The 23,892-nt window shown below is 33.7% G+C and overlaps 1 protein-coding gene across 2 annotated transcripts in view; it reads left to right on the plus strand.

The window, feature by feature from the left end:
* SYT10 (synaptotagmin 10) overlaps window positions 1-7,751 on the plus strand; it is a 55,426-nt gene extending 47,675 nt beyond the window's left edge. The window contains exons 5-7 of one of the 2 annotated variants that reach the window (XM_016121526.2): window positions 803-974; window positions 3,416-3,545; window positions 6,257-7,751. In XM_016121526.2, the coding sequence (XP_015977012.2) occupies window positions 803-974; window positions 3,416-3,545; window positions 6,257-6,328 (374 nt within the window). In that variant the 3' untranslated portion in view covers window positions 6,329-7,751. Of the gene's footprint in view, window positions 1-802; window positions 975-3,415; window positions 3,546-5,639; window positions 5,662-6,256 lie in introns of those variants that run through there. The other variant, XM_016121527.2, reaches the window with a different exon arrangement.
* The last annotated feature ends 16,141 nt before the right edge of the window (window positions 7,752-23,892 follow it).

Here is a 23,892-nt window from a genome sequence, read left to right on the forward strand (position 1 = left end):
GGAGTAGAGATCAGTCAGCTGCGGCAGAACTTGTTAACAATTATTGGATCCCTTTGGCTCATAACAATATAGCCCAACTAAATCTTTCTCTTTCAATTTGGCATTATATGACAATGTTATAAAACAGGAATCTTCCTTGTGGCAATCTTTACACCAAATTTGCCTTTTTTATTGTATACCGTTGAGCAATTTAATAATCATTTGTTGTGATTATTTCTTTAATCTGAGCTTCTTATCAAGCATCACCTCTATGACTCTCAAATGAAGCCTCTAAATTTAGTTACTTTTCCAATGATTGAAGAAAATTCTAACGTAATTTTTGCTTTCTAATTTCTACTCATTGTGATCATATATACTTGTCTAGATATAATATTGCTCTTTCACAAGTTTTAGTATTCTTATTCTAAATCATTTTGAGGGAAAGTAACTTTCATACAATTATTCTTACTTATTAGGATTACATTTCCTAGAAATCACTTCTAACAAAAAAAATATCGTTTAATAGCTGTGACTAAAAGACATAGCTCTGGACTGGCTCTTGATACACTAGTGTGTTTCTCTATTGTATTAAAAATAGTGAGATCGAGCTAACTATTTTCTAGTTCATTCAAGATAAAAGTTTTCAATTAAAATAAGAAGGCTTAGAGCGTCTGCAGTCCCTAAATAAGTCATTTAAATTTAAAATTGGTGACACCAAAGGGTTAGATATACCACTTTTATTATTTAGTAACAATTGACCACAGTTTTATTTGTTCTTTGTACTGTTTATTTTATTTTAATAAAATTACCTTCTCACTCCTAGATCCTTATGTCAAAGTATCTCTGATGTGTGACGGTCGAAGATTAAAAAAGAGGAAAACAACTACAAAGAAAAACACTCTAAACCCTGTGTACAATGAGGCCATTATTTTTGACATCCCTCCAGAGAATGTGGAGCAGGTCAGCCTCTCCATCGCAGTCATGGATTACGATAGGTACGTGTATCTTTCTATCTACTCACTGAAGAACAGCCACGGTTAGTCACGCAGACCAAATTCAGCCCTTCAGGTTATTTACTGCCACAACAGTTTTAATGTAAATTGGAAGAAGGACAAGTTATTCATTCAAAATTTACTTTTTCTATGGTATAATAGTTTTTCTTCTCTAAAAGAAGTCATTATTAAGTTGAAAGACAGAACACCTCGGGCTAGTGAAAGAATGGGTACAGAAGCAGTATGGAATACATTATAGAAAACATTAGTGTGAAGCCTTTCTACAGTAACAACAGAAATCACAATAAACGGAGTTTTTCTCAACTAGACTGGAAGATGAATATCATGATTCTTATCAGAGCTCTGCTATTAACTAGGTGTGTAAAAGAGAAAGCTACATAATCACTTGGGGATTCATCTTTCTCATTTGTAAACATTAGCAAAACAGAGCTGTGTGTGAACGGCGAGGATTAAGAGTAGAAGGTGGTTAGTAACCATAGGAATAATCAGCCTTAAAACATTGCTTTATGGATAGCTCTTCCATTTCACACACTTGGAGTCACTTCTATTTTTTGTGGAATAAATTGCAAACTCTCCGGTGTAGCTCTGAAGATTCTTCTTGATGCAGCTCCTACATTTTACCTTCCCAACCTTCCTCTGTCTGAAATATATCAACCTGTCCCTGCCATACAGCCCTACTCAAGTCATCATTTCTCCGTCTTTCTTGGTTAACCAACCTCTTCATCTGAACTCCTTGAACTCTTGTCCCACTGAAGGTTCATATCTCTTCTTTGGCCCTTGCTATATACTTCTTTTTATTGTTTTTCTTTTTATATTTACCAACCTTTTGGAAAGGATTACTGTATGCTTAACCTACAAAATTATCAGCACATGGACAATGCCTTACTACAGTTATTTTGTTTTAAAAATAACACAACTTGTACAGAATACACATATACAGATACTCAAAAAGTGTGTCCACTTTAGAATATCGTGAAAATGGTAGAACTAAGATCCTATAACCAAGAGAAATTAATATGCTATACCCTCTGACTCAGAGCTAGCAATGAAGCACCGAAAACTAAAATGACCTGTACCATCTATTTGAAATTAGTTTATATCGCAGTTTAGAAAAAAAGCTATCATTAAAAAGAAAGAGCAAGAGAGAGAGGCTCTTGAATTGAATTAGTTGAAATTTTAAACTTTAAAACTGTTGTAATGTTTTTATCGGAAGCCCTTGTTCTCTTTTACCAAAAAAATGACTCATTGTTTTTCCACAGTAGTGATTGCAGATCGATTCAATGAGCATTTGTCACCCAAATAATTTAAGGAAAATGGATCCTTAAATATATAAAACAGAAGTACAAAAAACATTGTCTTCTAAAGCTATGCTTGTCTGGGAAACTTTATGTTGAAGAAAATGATACTAAATATACATACCTATATCAGCGACAAGAAAAAAGTAATGAAATATCCAAAAATCATCTCCAAGTCTTCTTAGAGAAGTCTATCAAAATAACATTTAGAAATCCCTTTAAATGACATTCCATTCTTAAGAAGCAACTTAACGTTTACACACTGAATCAACTGCCTTGATTCAAATCCTGTCTCTCCCTCTTACTAAGTGTGTAAAGGCAGGCAGGTCCCTGGACCTCTGGATGTTTAGTTTCTGTATCTATAAAATGAGATAATGATAATGATACTCATGGTCATGGTATGAGGATTCAGTCGGTACATTTAAAGTACTTAGAAAGGTGTCTGGCACATACTAAGTTCTCAAAAATATTAGCTACCATTATTACCTTGATTCATTGCTGTGAAAACAGGACATGAATAGAAAACAGGAATGTTGTTCAGCATGCTCTGTTTCTATGCAATAATAAGTCAAATGTTGTGGTGCTGAACAGAGATAGCCCTGCCCTGTTAAATTGTAGTACAAGCATATCATTCACTAACATATCATTTAGTCAATTAAATATGGTCATTTTTACTAGAAAGTAGATATTGAGCTCTTGGTGAGAAATCTAAGCACCACTATAAAACATTAAGCCTTGAGGAAAGAATGGGATTTGATTTACAACATTTAAAGTTAATAGGATTGTTTCCAAGAAAGAAACTCATCTTATAGGTAAGGACCAGCTGGCATTTCTCATTCACACTATTTTTATTGCTGTGGAATGTGCTTAAGTTACAGAGCACTAAAATAGTTTCAGTGTGCTCCTTTTACAAATTTATTTTTGAATGCAGGTCTTATTTAGTAAATTTTAGTTTACCTAATTTTTTTTTTTTTATTATTTTACCTAAACTAGTTTAATCTGCAAAATCTTCTAGAACCAGTCACAAAATCAGTGTTTTAATCATATACTTAAAATTTTGCTACAATGTGTGAAACTATATTTATCTTTGAATGTTGGAATGAAAGTGTATTATTCTCTGAATCGTAGGGTAGGACACAATGAGGTCATAGGAGTGTGTAGAACAGGACTGGATGCTGAGGGTCTTGGGCGAGACCACTGGAATGAAATGCTGGCTTATCACCGAAAACCAATAACACATTGGCATCCCTTACTGGAGGTAACTGTGATTCCCTGAATCCTACTCTTTTTTTTTTTTTTATCTCCGTTGCTTAAATATGTATATGCTAATGTTTCTGTTATGTTTTATATATTCACCAATTTTTTTTAATAGACATTGTTCATGCCTTTGTCTCACACTCTGTCATCTAATATTCAAAGTTCTGTGTGCCTTGTTGGATTTTAAAAACCACTAAACATTCTCAGTTTGGTATTCCTTTAGACAGTGTACTAGCCCATAAAAACTGCAAGTCTATTATTTTCTTGGCAGAGCCTGAAAACTTAGGTCAATGAGTACTGGAGTAATCGAGTAACCAACTGAAGGTTGGTGTGTCTGCTTTGTGAAAACAGCCACCTCATCTAAAAATCCCCAGAATCTCTAAATAGAGGTACTATTACTTACTACAACTCATTTATATAAGGGGATAAGTATATCTCCCCAACTCTGGTCAAGAAGTAAAAGTACTCACAGAGTTTTAAAATATCAAGGCATGAACTTGCCTGAGTTCAAAGCCTGGCTGTGCTATATGACTACATGTTGGAGAACTTTGGAGCAAGTTACTTTAACCTCTCTAAGCTCTGCTATTACTCTGTCATAGTAGTAAACTCATAGAGCTTACTAAGTAAAATGCTGAATATTGAGTCCTTAGCACTGAGTGTGGCATAATATTAGCTTCAATTATAACTGATATTAATATTTATATTAACTAGAAGTGGTATCAATTCTAGTTTCTGTCAGGATTTTTAGTCATGAAGTTGTCGGTCTATTCAATGCACTGAATGTTGCTTGATGGAATGACTCATTCCCAAAGACAGTTGTCAGAACCTCCTGAAGAGTCACAAAGTCAGTCATTTATATGACCTGATTAGAGAGGAAATGTAAGTTGACAAAAGGATTTGTTGGAGATGATGGAATTTATACAAGTCAATAAAAAGAATAGTTATGATAACTATATATTAAGTGAATAACATATTGCTGTCTCTGCATGGGTAAGATTCTGCTTCTTGTTCTGGCACTAGGCATAGGGACAGTTCAGTATAATTAACTACCAAATGTCAGTTCTAATCTCGGCTTTGTCACAAAAATGTAACCTTGGTTGTGTTACTCAGGACATTATAGATATATTTGATGAATATGGTACCAACATTGCATGCTCAAACATTGCATGCTCAGACAGCAAGTGAACTGTCATCATAGATATTTGCATATATATATGTATATATTAGTGTTTCAAATCTTTGCCTCACATCATCATTTATTGTAAATCATAAAAGACAGACACACACAAATGCACATTCACGCAGCACTTCCCCTTAAAGTACTTCAGAAGTATAAACAAGTTCATTCCCTAAATAGCTCAAGAAGTCTTGGGAAGGTTGTGCTTCTTTTCAACAGTGTGTATTGTTTAAAATAAAAAATATACTCTACCACTTTTTATACTGTTACTATTCTTTCCTGCTTCTCCTCTTGGTTTTTATTTAAACTTTGAAAAGTGGATGTTAATCCTAAGAATCTAAATATGAGAGTAGTTTGCTGGGGAGAGAATCACACTGCAGGGACACATGTGTTCTAATCCTTGGTCCTCGGGCTGGCTAATTCTCGGCAGACCATTTACTCTGTCTGCAGCTGCATTCCTCCATATTTAATGAAAATGGAAATGCAAGCCCCTCAGACTTCACAGGAACAATGTAGGGAGAAATGAGATAATGCAAGCAAGACCTTTTCGCTAATGAAAGGATATGTATGATATAACCTCGGACATATTATACTTAATTATGACTGTTTAGTAAGCATTTGTACATTTATCTGATGGAGAGCTACGGACTAGGCATGTGTTTGTGTCAGTCATTGTAGGACATACAGGAGGAATAAGCTACAATATGGACATCAGAAGATCCCAGATGTTTTTCTAGCAGCGGAGTATCAGACGACAAGTGGACTAAAAGATTATGTAAATGTACTTTCTCCAGCAAATGGCTCCTTTTTTCAACTCCTGCACCTACATTCATTGGTCAAACAAAACATTTGGACTAGAGACCTAAGAACTGCACTGTGAGAAAGTGATGAGTGTGTAATTATGTGTTTTGTTACCAGAGAAGTGATTAAAATGAGAAGGGAACAATTCGAGAGCTGGGTAAGTTGGTGAGACAGAGAGTAAAGCATCATTTAGAAAATCTGGTTACTTCCGCCTAGATAATCAAAAGTTTATTCTATTGTAACTAAACTTTTTAAATACACATAATATTTAGGAACCATGAGAAATTATTATTTTTCACCTGTGGCTCCTCTTTGCCAAATTTAGCGCCTGTCATCTCATTAACTGCCATCTCATAAAAGTCCATTTCTGCCTTAGAACAGTGTAAAATAAAGTCTCTTGTGTCTAGAACCTCTTATTGCATGTACCTAGCAATTGTACCCATCTACAGTAAACCAATAATTATTTTACAATAAGAACAGTCATAGAATGTGAAATGAATCTGCAGTCATGACTAGTTGTCTGTACCATGCTCTGCCTACATCTCTATGAGATACGTGTGGCCCCTCATGTTACCTGAGAAGGTGAGTTCTGAAGGGCAAGGAAAGTTACGTATATCTTCTCTTCAGAGACTTGCATTTCATGAGTGAATATCTACTATTAAAAGGTTGCAACAATTGCCTAATATGTTATGTTTTTACACTAGATCACACATTATGAAATTATTGTCTTTCAGTTACCTGGCCGGGCAACCAGTTTTGATAGTCAAGGATCCTGCTCATCTCCCAAACCACCTTCCACACCGTAATGCCTCCAAAATACGTCCATTGTAGTAAGGACCAGGACCATACGCTCATCACATAAGAAAAAATAGAAGGTTTGATTTCCTCATTTAAAATATATCCCGATAATGAACAAACTTGTTGTGAAATTTTCATTTACTTTTTTGTTTGTTTATTAACTTTGGACATCTCGATATATTTTACTTGAATACAAATAGTCCTTACTTCCATAAGGCATTTTATTCTTGGTGTCATATGCCTATTAGCACAAAGAGTGTTTTATTAAGTTGTAATTCTTTGCATAAGCAAAGAAATACATGTTTAAAAAAGAATCTATACTTATCTAAAATTAAATATAGTTTATGCTGCTATTGTACCAAGTAGCAAATGTCACACGTGTATGGTTTTGATTTTGTTACAACTATGTTAATTTCTAGTTATGCATATATTTCTATATGAACTCTAATTGAAAATTCGAACTTAATTTACACAGCATTAAATCCTTGTGCAATCAAATTAATGTAACTTATCTAATATATTCTTTCATTCTCAGCAAATTATTTTCTTAGTGAGGTCTGGCTCTACTAAACTCAACTTTGTCTTTCAAGTGTGTTTAAAATATACAGATAAAGCTATAATTTAAAGAACCATTTTGCATATGGATTTAAGAAGTAATATTTAGTAGCTGGAAAATGGAGGTTGAGCCATTTGGGCTACCATTTTATACTCTTAATGTTACATTAGTTCACACATCTGTTGCACTGTTTAACTGATACTTTTAAAATTCTAATAATCTTAATCTCAAATGTAGCATTAGTATTCCTAAATGGATAGAATTAGAAGTCGTTCATTTTTTTAAGTGTTTGTAAGCTTCCCAAGTACTGCAACATGTATATTTTGTGACATGAAGCTATCGTGCAGATTCTGTATTTCTGATAGACCGTACTAACAGACACCAAAGGTACCATAAATGTCTGTGCTCATTGTTGTTTAGGTTGTATACAGTAATAGCGACTTTTAAACCAAATCAGAAGCTAATCATTGAAACTGGATGTTTTCTTAAAGAAAGAATGAATTTTCAGCAAATTAAATACCACTTATTATGAGTAATATAATTCTAATGTTTAATGAAAATTTAAAAAATAACTCTAACGGTCCAGACCCACAGTCCTTTCATGAAAGGCATTTCATAAGGATCAAGAATCAAGCCCCAGTGGTAAAAACTATGCAAACGTTTTTACATGACAGAACTTTCTTTTAAATCAGGTCAACTTTTATTGTCTCTCCTATAGAAAGATATTTGTATTGTGTATAATGCATATTTTAAGTTTATCTTGACAGGAGATTGAGATAAAAACAAAACAAATAAAGGCAAGAAAATCTACACTTAGAATACAAAAACATGTTCATCAGAATGAGAAATTTTTTCAGAAATTATAAAATTGAGATTTTACTAAAATCTCATGTTTCTAAATATGAAAAAATAAAAAGTTTTAAAAGCCCTGAGATCTTGTTGGCATCTCTCATAATTATGGCATTACTGTTAATTAAGATGTAAATATTTTGCACATTTAACATTTTAAAGGCAAACACAATTCCCTAAATTGTTCAAATGCTTGTTACCATCCTTATGAAAACAAATATTCCTAGCTAAATTTTCTAACTGAAATTATAGAAGAAACCTGTTTGAAAATACGTGGCTACCTTACCAAGCTTAAAAAAACACTTGCTGTAGACAGAATGACTGAAGATGAAACTTCCATTTTAGAATTCTTTATTTTACTTGGAAATAACAGTTGTCAAATGGGAAGGTAATAGTTATCTTTTAATAAAATGACATTTTGAGAGACAGTTATTTTATTAGCAGTTTATGGTTAATTAGCAAATATATTTCCTAAGTGAATTTAATAATCTTCATCTGAAAACATATTTAAGGACTTGATATTCATTCTTAGAAGTTCATGATTTTCTTTGCCTCCTATGGAGAAAAAAGCCAATGCTTGTGATGAGAAAATGCAACCAACTAATGAAGGAATTTTAATATAAGAATCATAGGTTAAAATAAGTTTTTAAAGTAATTTTTAAGAAAATGTTTTCTAGGGATTAGAATAAATTTATCATGCCAGAGAATTTGTTAATTCTGTGAGAATCTCTCACAGTAACTTAAATAAGTTAAAGTAAAGTAATTTTAAGTAAGGAGAGAAAATCATGACAAGTCATCTTTTATGCAGTACATGAAAGGTTTAACCTCATATCGATAAAGCATGATCATTTAAAACGATAGTTTATATTATAAAAATGTAATCCTACTACTTTTAATACAATGTATTTTCACTCTACACAGCCACACATTCATAAACATAACTTACCCTCTTTCTACTTGCGATTGAAGATAGAATGTGTTTTATTTCAATATTCAAAATAAGGTTTGATGTTACGGATCTCCTCCACTAATTTGTGTGAAACACCACATTTTAATGACACACTGATGCACTATGAAGTTGCAGCTTAGGTATATAATGAATACCTAATTTCAGGGACTTATTCAGGGACTTGCCAAACATAAGTCTAGGAAAAAGAAGCAAATATTGATTCATTAGCATAACAACATTGATGTTCTTTTAAGTTTATTTATTTATTTATTTTACCTGATTCACTAAGTAATCAAGATAATGAGGAAATTGAATATGAAAAAAAATTAGTGTTTGTGGGGTAAATAATCTCACAAAAAATCTGAACAGCTTTTTTTACACTGGTTTCTTAATAATATTTTTCCTGACACTTAATTTTCTTTGAAAACCCAGCCTTGTTTCTGGTACTTTATTTTACATGTAAAACTTATGCTATTCATACATTCATAGTTCAGTAAAAATATCATTAGGACTTGCACCAGGGAACAAGACATGAGAGCTCAGAGCCAAGCACCCACTTTCTTATGCAGTTTTGGGGAGTGCGTGCATGTTTTAGTTACTGCAGGGAGATCACAACTGATCAATACTGACTCAGGTTTTAGATAAAGCAAATATATTTGAACCTACTTGGTTGTGATATTTAATTGACATTTTCACTTGTGTTTATTCTTCTGTAATGTTTATTTTAAAATTTTGCAGACTCGGTAAAGAATTATCAATCTCTTAAGGTTTTTATTTAATTATTGTTTCAAAAATTAAAAAGTCAAACTTCCACTCCTTTCTCAACTTTTACTCTCTGTAAAATAAAATATAACTTATTTCAGAATGAGTTACCAAAAGAGCCAAAGACTATTACAAATAAAGGGACACAAAATCTTAACATTGAACACATGGTCATTTGTTTACCTCTTTAAAAAGAGTATTTGCTACTATCTCAGAAAATTTGTATTCACAGAATGGAGTGCCATCTGATTTTTTTTTTTTTTTTTTGCTACCTTAGTTTCAGTAATAACCAGTTAATTTAATGACCAGATAATTTTTTTAAAAAACTAGAGTCGATAAAGATTTAAGAAAGTCATCTGACCTCAATTGAATCTAATGAAAATGTAGAGATCTGTATTCTTTACAACTTATTCTTTAAGCAGCTCTGGTTGTTCCAAGGTACTTTAATTGATCTAAACTTTTATAGTTTTTAGACTTAGAATTTATTGCTGCCAGTAAGAAATAAAGCAAAAGCACCGAAGTAAAATAATTTAAAGTAAGAGTCTAGATAACAAAATAGTAAACAGATGTGTTAAAGGATATGGAAGTAAAGATATTTCAATGCAGAACCAAAAACTAACTCCTTTATACTTCAACTTTTAGTGGAAAGTAAATCCTCTATTCAATTGAGGTCGAATGACTTTCTTAAATCTTTATCAACTGTTCAAAAAAAAACCCATGACAAAGCATTTTAATAGTTACTCCAAGACGTGGCTCAGGATATGATTCATCTGAACCTACTAAGGCCCATTATTTAAAAGAATTAGTGAGTTTGTATTTTACATGAAAAAAGAGCTAATTAAGCTAAATGCTATTTTCAGTATGTTATTCAATAATACTCTTTAAAGTAAGAATTTTCTATTTCATTAAGAGTCTTTTCTTATATTAACTCAACTTTATGTTAAAGTAAATGGTAATTTAATCAAAAGTGTATTGATAACATTTGTCATCTGCCATTAACAGTTCACGAAAAAGATGTGTATTTGAACAGTGGTATTTAATTGATATTCAGTTCAAGTATTTTCTCATCAAAGTAAAATTTATTTTTATTTTTGCCCTATTTATCATCAAGATAGGCTACTAGAGTTTGACTTCATGGAATGACAATATCATGCTATAAAGACTTAAAAAATAAATCACTACATTAAGGTCAGAGGTGAGACTTAATAAGGATTTATTGAATGCCAACATTCTGAATACTAGAAATGGTGATTGAAAAAACAATTAGAAGATGCTTAAGAGAAAAGATAGTCTTCTTCATGCTTAAAATGATTTGAATGTATTTTTGCAAGAAAAAATGATAAGAATAATCTTATTTTTATCCATACTGAGACATTGAAAATGACGTGCTATTGATAGACCTCAGTACACAAATAGTATTTATATGGAAATATGGAAGTATTTCCATCTCAAACTGACAATAACTTCTAAGCTCACATGGGTCATGAGAACCCTCTCCAAAGAGCAAACTATGCCTGATCTTGTCATGAAAGGGTAAAAAAAAAAAAAAAAAAAAAAGGCCGCTTCCTTTGGGAATTTTGTCGTGATTTCATCTTTTGTGCTCAGAATCCCTATTTACTATAGAGGGTGGATTTCAATTATTCAACTTCATGTTTTCGTTTCCTCAGAAACAATTTATTGGATAACTGCATAGTATAGAAATGAGTCAAAAATTGTTGAGAGAAGTAAGTCTCAATGTTGGAAGGTTAATGATTGATTTTTGTTTTTGTTATCTCTTTCAAAATTGTTATTTTTGTTTTGAACATCAATACAGGAAATTATGTTTGGCTATGATTTTGCTGTAGAATAAAGTTTGTGAACCAAAACAGTCCTATAATTCCTGAGGCAATGAACAGATTGGCCATAGAATCATTCTGTATAAAAATTGCATGGCTCAATTTATTATTTATTTTGTGGGTTTTATTATTTTTTGTTTTTTTCTGTAAAAAGACACTTTAAGCTTTCCATTTTAAAACCAGTAATCCTCACTGTGAATTGCTTCATAAATTCCATTATTATACAAAAAAGAAGCAGATAGAACAACTTTAACATACAAAATATTTACGGTTGTGGTTTTTTATAAATAAAAAGTGCAACTTCAGTTCATGTCATCCATATTAACATTTTATTGACCCTTCCAACTGAGAGCCATGATTGGGTTCATCTTTAAAAAAAAAATGAATAAATTATGGAATACGATGAAGTAAGATCTCCATTTCAGAATGAATAATCAAAAAGTCAAGATAGAAAAGAACTGCCTCTCATTTTAAATATGATGATTTCACTAATAGTTTAGGATATTTGCCAATTATTCTAAGCTGATAGCAACCATAAAAATTCTTCATACATGACATTGAATAATTTGGATCCATCATAGTTAATCTTGCTTTGTATCCTTCAGTCATTGTTCATAAGGTGACTTTTTAAATGAACTTTGTGATGTAATATGTAGCCATTGTTCAAATCAATGTCTTTGACTTCCATATTATAGAACAGAAATTTTAAAATCTTTTGAAATTCGTGTTTCTGGCTTTTGTACATGGTAACCAGCCATTTGTGAAACTTGACAGCATATAATTGTCTTACTGAGAACAAGTGTTTTGCAACCACCTTTAAAAGATGTTATACATTTCAGTATTTTTACAATGTCTTCTTTAGAATGTGTGAACATACTGTCAGGTTCAGATGAATTATGTAACAATGAAACCTCAAAGCTGTTATGAAGTGTACAATTTATGATTACTTTTGTAAAAGAAAATGGAAAAGCACTTGAAATATAATTTTACTGTTTCATATGTATTTTAAAAAATAAATAAAGTGATTATAAATTATTTGTGTTTGTCTCTGAAGTAAATACCTTTTCCAGATTTAATTTCGCGACCTCTATGTTGCTAAATGTTTCTTTGCTAGTCATTATTTTTGTCACTCATTAGAGAGCAATGTAATTCATTTATCGATATTTTAATAAAGCAAGCAACTGCATATCTCTTAAAAACCTTACTTAATATATACCACTTTTTTCACAAAATTATTAATTTAATGTCCTAGATTATTTCCATTAAGGGGTAATTTAAAAATGATTAGTCAATTGTTAAAAGAGGTAAATACCCCTTTTCCATATTAGCTACATTTGTTTCAGTTGCAAAAGTCCCTATAAACACCTTAGCAGGTGAGCTAGTGCTTTGGGCATACCAGTTATTTTGTTCGTTTCTGTTGTGCCTCAGATTTTCAAAAATGTTTTTATAAAGCACGTTTGTAGCAACTCCTTTTAGGCAGTCAACACATTACTGACTCTGTATCTAGAGTCATTTTTTAAAAGCAATACAACTCTTAAGAACAAGCAAGTAAATAACTTTGTACAGAATGCAGGATAAATGAGTCAATGATCTGTCCTTGCTTAAGCCTCTATATCCAAAAAGTGGGAGGAGCCTGAAATCCATTTCTTCTGAAAACAAATGGCTACTTTTGTTAGTATATCTAAATATCTCCTCAAGAACTCATTGTATTATATTTATTTTTTGGGAAGTGTATATATTTATATTTACATTGATTTAAAATGCATGTTTCCACTAACTATATGTAGTTTTCTAATTGCCCTAGTCAATAATTGGCATTATTATTTGAATCTTTGCCAATTCAAACATGACAAAAATAGTATCTCATCAATGTTTAATTTTTTTTCCAAGTGGTATTGATTATTTTTCATATATATATTGATTGGCAATCTGGATTTCATTATTTAAGATTTTTCCATTCTTCTATTGGAATTATCTTCCTTATTAATTTTTAGAGGTTCTTATTATATTTTTCATTTAATGCAGACTAATTCTTCATATAACTACATCCCAAACTGATCTTCATCCTGCAAAGCAGAAGGCACAATATTAGTTTAAAATATATAAAGACAACTTATACAGTATATATGAATGGAAAATATTTTATACTGAAAAATATATAAGAAATACAAAGCAAAGTGCAATTAAAAGTTAACTGTTGAAAAACAAGAGTTGTTATCTTGACAGTCTTCGAGATAAATTTGGGCTGTCACCACTGGTGTATCTGAAAGCATCCAATTCATAGATAAGTCATTATTTATGCTATTGTTTAAAATTCCTTTTTGTATTAGGTTTGAACAGTTTTAATTCTATTCACTCTCATAAAATAATACAGAACAAAGAGAAGTTACAGAGAATAAAACTAAAAATTGGAACAGTAAATACAAATAGAACACTTGACAGTTTTCATGTTTTTAAACTCACTTTTTCTTCAAATAAAAAAATTCATATTAAATATGAATGTAAATTATGTGAATGGAATCAATTCCCACTGTGAATGCATTCACTGAGTCTAATTGTTTAGCTTTTATGCATTTTCATGAGCAAGTTGAGTTTTTTTTAATATAAATTTTAAGACACATATGACTGAAAATTTTACCTTAAATGGGCAGCTAGACATGAGTCAACGATGGGAACTTAAGCCAGAAAGTAAAGACACTCTAAGTTATACTTATATTGAGAACACAAGACATAATAAGCAGGCCATCAAATTACATAAATCTTAGAAGCATTGATCACACTGTAGCCTATGTAAATGGTGCTTCTAGGAATACACAAATCCTACCACCTTACATTAGTAAATAGCAAAGGAGAAACAGTACTGAAAGCTATAGTTACCTCAACCAGGAGCTATAATTGAAAGCTAGAGTCAAGAATTGAAGAAGAGATTTTTTTAAATTGGACATATTACCTAAAACATAAAGAATGTGTACTATGCACCAAGCACTTTGCTCATTACATACCTTATCCCTAATCTGTGCAAAATACCTGGAATGTATATTTATGGCTATTTAAAGATGGTTAAATCGAAGCCGAGATCAATTAAGTGTATATACATGTTGTTAATGGTAGACTACAGCTTTGAACACAAGGTTAATTCATTCCAAATTCTAAGCTTTTATTCTCTACATCATGAAATACGAAAATGAATATTTATACAACTTTAAAATATTTTCACATATGCTCTTTCTTAATTCTTACCACAAGTCATGTGGGTTTCATCACTCTCATTTTACAGAGATGGTGATTGTAGTTAAATGAAAGCCCAAGATCATATAGTAAGTAGATGGTAGGACTGGGCCTCAAATCTAGGTCTTTGGCTCCCTTACTACATTCACAATTCATTATCTGACGCTTTTTCAGTAGAACACACTAAATATACTATGAAACAAAGAAGAACTTATTAGTTTTGTGCCTCTTTAGATAAATCACCAAGATGAAAGATTTATAAACTTCATCAACCTTTATTTCTCTATAAATTGAGATCAGTTGTATCTGCCTCATCTATCAAGTAGTAAATATATATGTCATTTATATAACATTCAAACCACTATGCAAATAGCTATAACTAGTTTTTTTGTTTGTTTGTTTTGTTTTTTACCAAAATCATTCCCATCATTAATACATGAAATCTATGGATGGGATAAATATTTTTAACGGCCATAAGATAGATGTATGCACAGATCAAGTTGCTAAGAAGGGAGTTAAGATACCAAATTGACCCTGACCAAACAAAAAAGAGCAAGGAAGGGAAGAGAAGGATGATGGCGCATGGGCTCAAGCCCTATAAACTCCTGCTAGCCATATTTCATTTTTAAATTATTTTTTATTGTCACTATTCTAGTTCAAGCAATGAAACCTCTTGTTTGCATTTTACAAATCCTGCTAATTGGTTTAAAAACCTCCAGATTCTCATAGTAGTCACTTTCTCTTTAGGTTGCTTCTATATCTTAGCTGTCATAACTAGTGCTGCAGTGATTATAGGGATGCTTATATGTTTTCGAATTAGTACTTTTTTTTTCTTCAAATAAATACCCAGAAGTGGAATTGCTGGATCATGTGGTAGCTCTATTTTTAATTTTTTGAAGAAATTTATATTATTTTTTTGTAGTGGCTGCATAAAAATATATTCCCACCAACATAGGTCCCTTTTCTTCACATCCTCACCAACACTTGTTATTTTTTGTCTTTTTAATATTAGCTATTCTGACAGGTATGAGACAATATCTCATTGTGGTTTTGATTCGCATTTCCCTGATGATTAGTGATGTCGAGCATGTTTTCATGTGCCTATTGGTCATCTGTGTGTGTTCTTTGGAAAAATGTTTAATGAAGATGTCTTTTATTTTGCTCATCTTTCCCTTGTATTTTTATATATCAGTTTCAGCATGAGACAGAGCTGATTTTTTTAAAAAAAAAATTAAGGAAAGAAGAATTTGAACTTAACAAAAAGTAAGTGAGAGATTGGAGCCAACAAGACCTGGGAACTATAAGGAAAGGTGTCAGAGAGAAACTTCTGGTGACACCAAAACCTAGAAAGGGCATCAGAGAACAGATGTGCACAATGAGATTTTAGGGATTCCCTTGGGACCCCCTTAACATTCTTCCATCTACAAAGCCTGTGTTGTTCACATCAACATTTGTGTGAGTAGGTGGCTTAGGGGACACATGAAGGTGCTGAGTTCCATGTCAAGGTGATGCTGGCGGAAAAGAGAGAGTACACAGCAGTGTTGGAGAGAAGTGGTAGAGGGGTCTCAGCTGCCATCTCAGTCACATTTTAATGCATAGAAAGGCATTTAAAAGTAGATAAAATTGTGACTGTTTCAGGACAGTGTGTTTTGATATGATTGGTTTTTTCTTTATATGTATTTTAATACATTTCTAATACAGGGAACACATTTTACTATAAATGCCAATGATTTTCAAACAAGGAACCCCCCCCAAAATAATTTTTAATCATTAGTTCACTCGATAGATACGTACTGAGCAGCTACTCTATGTCAGCCATTCTTCACGAGACATAAAATATATCAGTGATAAAAATCTAAAAATAATCGAAACTGTGATATCATAGTGATTGAATTCTATTTAAAGAGTCAAATAATAAGCTATACATAGTAAATAGATAAAATATGTATGGCAGAATCTGATAATGATATTAAATAAAGAGGACGGATTAAGAGGAATCATGTGCTAAGAAAGGTGGGTTGTGATTTTAAATAAGTTGGTAAAATAAAAACTTAAATAGCCATCGGAAGGTCATATTTAAGCCAACATTTGAAGGAGGAATTAGACATGATGCTACCTTGAAAAATATCCCACGCAGAGGGAATAGACCATTAGGTAGAGCTTCCTTAGATGTTCAGAGGAAAGCAAGCTGGCCACTGGGCTGCAGCAGAGTGAGTGGGGAAAAGAGTAGCTGGAGACAAAATCAGAGTCTAAGTGAAGACAGATCATGTAGAACTTTTGAGGCTACAGTAAGGATATTGGCTTCCTTCTAAGTTAGGGAGGTTTTAGATGATGAGTGATAAAATCCAATTGTTTCACCAAAAATCAGCCCAGTGATCATGTCAACTATAGACACTGATTGCACTATAGGGAAGCAGAGAGACTAGAGAAAATACTATAGCAGCAATCTAGAAGAAAGATAATGGCCACTCCCACCAGAGTAATAGTTAGAGGTGAAGAGAATTGATTGGTTTTTCATGTATTTGAAAGTGTTAACCAAGATTTCCTGCCAGTTTCAAAAATAACTAAAAGTATATTGGCCTAAAGAGCTGGGAAGACTAAGCTGCCCTCAACTGAAATGGAAAAGCATGTAGAAGAAGTAGATTTGGAAGGAGAAGGACAGGTCAGTTTGACAGTTTAAATTTGTAATATTATGTAGTTGCTGAGTAGGCAGTTGTATATATGAGAGAAGTCCAGACTGGTGATATAAATTTGAAAGTCAACTGCATATTGTTGAAATTTAAACCCAGAATATCATCAAGGAAGTGAATATAGAGATAAAAGAGGGTAAAAAAGGACTGAGCCCCCAAGCATTCCAAAAACAAAAGGCATGAATCGAGTAAAGGAAGTAGTAAAAAAGACTAAGAAGGTACAGCAGGGATGATGGAGGAAAATCAGGAGTGCGCAGATTTCTGCAAGCAGGTGAGGAAAGTGTTTTAAGGAGAAGGATGTCAACAACTGAGAAGATCAAGTAAGACAAACAAGAACTAAGAATCGTCCAACAGACTTAGTAAAATGAAAGTGACTTGTGAGCTTAATAAGCACAGTTTCAATGGAAGGGTGGGGCCAATGTCTGGCTGGGAGGGGGAGGTCAAGGGGTTAAGAGATAATTTAGAGGTGAGAAATTTGAGACAGTGAACACAAGAGCTATAAAGAAGAGCAGAAAATGGAATTGTACTTGGTGGGGAAAGCAGGGTCAAGCGAAGTTTTAATTCTTTTTTAAGATGGGAAAAATAACACCGAGCTTTCTTGATCTCCTTGCGTGACAGCTATGGGAAGCTTCTAGGGAACATTTCTTTTATTAAGATGCATTATCCAATAGCTCAACTGTACTTCAGTTCTCTGAAAAAGTTAACAGTTTTTCCAAAAAGAAAAAAGATTAATAGCTTGTAGTGAGGGTTGAAAGCATGAGTCACTTCATCCCCAAGGACCACCTCCAATGTCCTGTAGACCGATCTAGAAAGCGAGCTCTCTAATGTAAAGTATGTATTTTCATTTCCAGCTGCTTGATGACACTTAACTTTGGATAAAGTAGTATATTCCTCTACCATAAATGGAGACTCTCCAGCTGAGGTATCATACAATCTTCAATTAACCGATTCTCTTATTCTAAGATATTTTTGATAAAAGCCAACTTATGGAACCCATTTTGGCTAAATAAATCATTCTCATACTCTTATAAATTGTGTCTATATCATGAAAGCAATGACTAAAATACTTCAAAATCTCTTTACATAATGTGATTTGCTCACTCTGAGTAAGAAAAGTCTTATGAGTTCAGGCTATTCATTAACTGCCATGTGTGTATAGGGCCCCTGACACATAGGCTCTATTCTGAGCTTCTCGAGGAAGCAGCATCAAAAGAAGGTTTCCACCAAATGTTTATCACTTAAGCTGCTATCCTGAATGTCTCCTTTATTTGTACTTTAAAGAATAGTTTAGGACAATTTAGGAAAAAGAACAATGAGGCGTTGCTTTAAGCTCATTAATTCTTAAACAAAAAGTGGTAAGCAAACCCCCAGGAGATAAATAACACTTCATCCTGGCTTCTTATTCCCTAAAATTCAAAATTCATCTCAAATAATTATTCCTTTTATTAGTTGGGAGGAAAATTGAGCCCTCCAAACCTCAACCTGAAAAGGTACCACATCCAAAACTTCAAATGATCATGAATCTTCCTTTGTTTTCATGAATCTTCCTTTGAATTTGGTAACCTCATTTCTTCTTTCAGGAAAGCTAATAAAATTTGTAATCCTAATAGACATCGAGTGCTTATGGTGAATCATTTATCAGTAGCAGAACTATGTTCTTGGTGGGGGCATTTGCAACTTTAGTAACAGATGAGGAAATTGAGTCACAGAACCTTTCAATGGCTTCCTCTGAATCATATAATTTGTAAATAATAAGGCCAGGTTTTTATTCCAGAAGCCTAACTCCAAAGACTTATATCTTGAAAATTGCACTCTACCACTTTAAGGAGGCTAAACGAGGACTGAACTGAAATGGCAGTCAGTTGGTTACTTTTCCTCCCAGAGCGTAATGTTTTTGTTCTATTGCCTGCATTCTCTTTCTATATTTAATGCAGTGATTCTAACCCCTAGCAGACAAAATATTTTATAACAAAAGTTTTTTAATACTTTCAAATTCTGAAATAAAATTCCTGGTGTGCAATAAAGGATTAACTCAGCAGGCGTGCACATTCTAAGCAAAAGTTTGGCCCTTGACCAGATCCTGGAAGGTAATCTCTGAGCCCTTGGAATATCATGCCTGAAAAGAGTATCTTTGTTTACCTGTGGCTTTGAACCACAGCAAATAATTTCTGCTAATAGAGTGATTTAGGGAGGGGGTTTGGACCACACAGTATCAATTTGATCTCAGAAGAGCTAGAGACTGAGTAAGGTCAGCCATGTATGTACTCCATAACTATGTGGTTAACTCTCACTAAAAAACCTGGGTGCCATGTCTTAAGTGTGCTTTTCTGGTTGAGAATACTTCATATATGTTGTCATATATTGTGGTGGGGAGAATTAAGCACTGTCCATGTGACTCCACTGAAAGATGACAACTGAATGTGTGCTTGATCTCTCTGGACTCTGCCCTAGGCATACAGATGTTTACTATAATATCAAAGAATACCTAAAAAGAATTTGCATAAAATAAGTAGATATTTAAATATGGACTATTTTGACTATAATATATAATGTAGTCAGATGTTTGGACTTAGACCTCAAGCCAACTGGCAGCATTTATCATCGGAGACATGACTTTTCCACATGGTTAACCACTCTTGGCAAATTTCCAAAACATAATCTTCCCTCGAAAGCACTATTCCTGGAAAATTAAAGATATTTCAGCACTATGCAAAAAATATTTTGTGTTTAGATGTAAAACAAAGGTAAATTCTAGGTTCAGATAATTATGAGTAGATTTTTATCTACCTGGGTGTTCTGTGGATTAAGAGTCATGCAGGGTGCTGGACAATTTTCTAGTAAAGCCTGCCTCAAATATTTCAGAACAATAGCATCTGGTCCTTTCTCCTTAAATGAGACAGGCCTGCAATACCCAAAAACACCTCCCTAGGGTCAGCGTCGTTCCTGTTGATAACTACCAATCTAATGACATAACTTCTTTCTCCCTGGTTTAAGTCTGTGTAACATTTCAAAATTCACTTCTATTGGTCACTAGTTTCTTAAATTCTTTAGTTTATAGCAATTTATATGAATGCATATGTACAGCTAGTGGCATAACAAGCATGGCAGGAGAGTATTTTTGTATGTTTACCAATGTTGTTGTTTTTCTGTCCCTCCTCTTTGGAGTTGACTTTTTGCACCTCTTTCTTCCACTTTCCACAATCAAAGCAGCTAAATTTTCCATGATTATTTTCTTGAGGGAGAAACATGACAGAGGAGAAATAGATTTTCTTCCTGGATTTTTTGTTTCAAAAGCTGATACACATTGGGGCACAAAGATGACTTAGTCAAATTGAGGCAGAGCTTTCCTCCATTTCAACTCCTATGAGACCAGAACAAGTTTTTAACAGGCTGGGTGGTGGGAAGCTAATCCAGGATGAGAAGGCCTGACATGAATGAATCATATGAATAGAATGAGGGGTTTTAAAGCAAAGGATTACTCTCAGAGAGCATTTTATTCAAGGACCTGGCAGCTTTCGAATGCTGACTTTTCCCAGTTGCACTGGAGGGAGTACTGCCCACACCTGTTCTAGCGGTCAAGCTCCCTACTGATTATAAGCAAACCACAGCCAACTCTAAGCTGAGTGTCACCTGACAGGGAGTGACTTCTGCCAAAGCCGTAATGCTTCTTGGACCCTTGCTGATGTATTCCAACTACTACTATCTCACTTGGATCTCCTGGAAATATCCCAGGACAGAGGAAGGGGTGGAGATTAGATCTGTAATAGAAATGAATTGAGGAAAAGTCACAGTAACTGTTTTTGGGTGGAGATGCTGATCAATGGTCTAATACATATTAATTATACTAGCAAAATTGGAGCCAACTCAAGTTCAAGTGTAGTGTCACCTCAACTTAGATACAAATAAAGCTGCTCACCTCATTTCTCCATACAGGAGAGAAAGTGGTTTGGCAATTTGAGTGTGAGGTCTTTTTTTTTTTTTTTTTTCTGTTTGTTTGTTTGATATGAGGAGGCAAGGAGTGTAGGAAAGAGTGATTGTTTTTTTTGTTGTTTGTTTTGGTTTGGTATTGTTTTAATTTGGCTTTGGAAACATTCAAATGTTGACAGCACATTACTCAGCTCATCGCTGTCAATCTGGATGCTCTGTAAAGTCTCCCCTGAAGTTCGGGGTTTGAGGTTTTCTTTTGAGGAGAGAGGCAGACGGTAGAGTTTTGTATTTGAATTTTATGCTCTCTCCTGAAGAGGAGAGACTTTACAGAGGCTGTGCAAAATTGAGCTCCTGTTGACTACTGAGCCATTATCTGTAAATGGCAGTAGACTGGTTATGGACAGATATGGCTGTTTGTTTCACTTAGTCCACATTGCTCCCTCACTTCCTTTCACCGCTCCCTGATGCTCCCTTTCTCCTCTTTCTGTCTTCAGCTTTGAAAACTTTCTTACATTCTGAGTACAAGATTAGAAGTTGCTGTTGTGGTTCTTGTTCCAGATGCAACTTGTTTTTATGTAACTTTGCCAAGACCTACCGTGAACATAGAAGTATGGGTGCCTCTCAAGGTCCTCGAAGTCCCCACATGAGAACATAAGGGGCACAGAGCCTATTGCCCAATAATCACATGAAGAGATTCTGAAAGCAACTGGTAAATATTACATTGGGAACTGGATTACATAGGTGTTAACAAAACAAGATTAGAATAACAATATATATTGAAGTAAATTTTATTAATATGCTTTTAATTTAATTTTTTTTCCTTTTTAATTTAAATTTTCTTTTAATTACTTTTGACATATTACATTGTATTACTTTCAGGTATACAACTTAGTGGTTAGCTATTTATATAACTTATGAAGCGATTACTCAATAAGTCTAGTATCTATCTGATACTGTGCATTATAATATTAACTATATTCCCTATGCTGTACTTTACATCTCCATGACTATTTTTATAACTGGCAATTTGTATCCTTTGCCTTTTTCACCCATCCTTCCAAACCCTTCCCATCTGGCAATCATCTATTTGTTCTCTGTATTTATATGAAGAAATCCAAAACACTAATTTAAAAAGATATATGCATCCCTATGTTCATTGTCTCATTATTTAAAATAACCAAGATATGGAGGCAACCCAAGTGTCCATGGATAGACGAATGGATAAAGAAGGTGTGGTACATACTATGATGGAATATTACTGAACCATAAAAAATAAAGAAATCTCGCCATGTGTGATGATATGGATGGACCTAGAGGGTATTATACTAAGTGAAATAAGTCATAAAGAGAAAGACAAATATATACGATTTGTATATAAATCTAAAAATTAAAATAAACAAACAAGACAGAAACAATTTTAAAATTCTTTTAAAGCTTGGTAATATCACCCTGTCTAATGCAGTGATAGTATCACACTAAGGAAAACAAACGTGATTTTTTTAGGCATATCAATGCTATTGAGCTAGCAAGTCTGGCTGCTGGCCCTGATGCTGCTGGTGTCCCACCCCGTATGTGAGCTTCTGGGTTAGTGCTATATTCCCTGGTCTTCTCAGACCCATGACTCACCCTGGGTAGACCCAGAAATTTATAGACACGTGTGCATGTTCACGCAGTTTGGGGTTTGAGGTTTTCTTTTGAGGAGAGAGGCAGACGGTAGAGTTTTGTATTTGAATTTTATGCTCAACCAGCAGGCATAAGCAAAAGTGTGTAAATGTAATGGAGGAGGTAGCACCCAGCTCCTTACAGGCTTTGCTTCCCAGGTTGAAACTCCAAGGAATGCCTGCGGAGTACTATATAAGGAACAGAACAGCACTGCAACTGTCAATCTCCATGCAATGCCCCCATCCTCTCTTCCTAACTACTCTTTGCTCCCTTTGTGCCTTCTGATGGCTATTTTCTCCCAGCATGGATACTACAACCATTCTGCCAAACATATTGTTTCTTTACTGGTATACTGAGTGTATTAGTCTGCTCAGGCTCCATAACAAAATACTACAGACTAGGTAGCTTAAGCAACAGAAATTTATCTTCGTAGAGTTCTAAAAGATAGAAGTCCAAAATTAAGGTGCCAACAAGGTTGGTTTCTGGTTAGGCTTCTCTTCTGGTCTTGCAGATGGCCTTCTTCCTTCTTCTCACTCTGTCCTTATGTGGTCTTTCCTTCAAAGAAGTTTCTGGTGTCTATTCCTCTTTTTATAAAGACACTAGTCCTATTGGATTGATGCCTTACCCTATAAACTCATTTAATCTTAATTACCTCCTTAAAGGCCCTATCTCTAAATACGGCCACATTGGGGGTTAAGGCTTCAATATACGAGTTTTGGTGGGGTGCAGGCATACGATTTAGTCCCTAATACTAAGTACTGGGTTAAAGGAGGGAGCTGATAACCCATATTCTACTCACCATCTAGTCTCTCTCTTTCCCTTGACCTTATTCTATTTCTCCCTGTCTCTATGTGTGTATCTCTAACTGCATCCTCTTTGTACTTCTCCAATTTTATTTTCGATTTCTTTCTCATCTGTACTATAGCACTGTGAAGGACCACTAGCTCCTGAATCTTGGTAAAAAGAGAACAAATTCCAAGTTGAGTTACAATCTGAAACCATTTTTTTTCTAACTGCCCAGAAGTCACTGCATCTTTAATATTTCTACTGATATTAAAAATCCCCTCCTCTTTGCAGCTTTTTGAAATCTGATGCTTGGTGTATGCAGGTAACA

The sequence above is a fragment of the Rousettus aegyptiacus genome, unplaced genomic scaffold (assembly GCF_014176215.1).
Source record: "Rousettus aegyptiacus isolate mRouAeg1 unplaced genomic scaffold, mRouAeg1.p scaffold_m13_p_2, whole genome shotgun sequence".
In the NCBI taxonomy this organism is placed as follows: domain Eukaryota; kingdom Metazoa; phylum Chordata; class Mammalia; order Chiroptera; family Pteropodidae; genus Rousettus; species Rousettus aegyptiacus.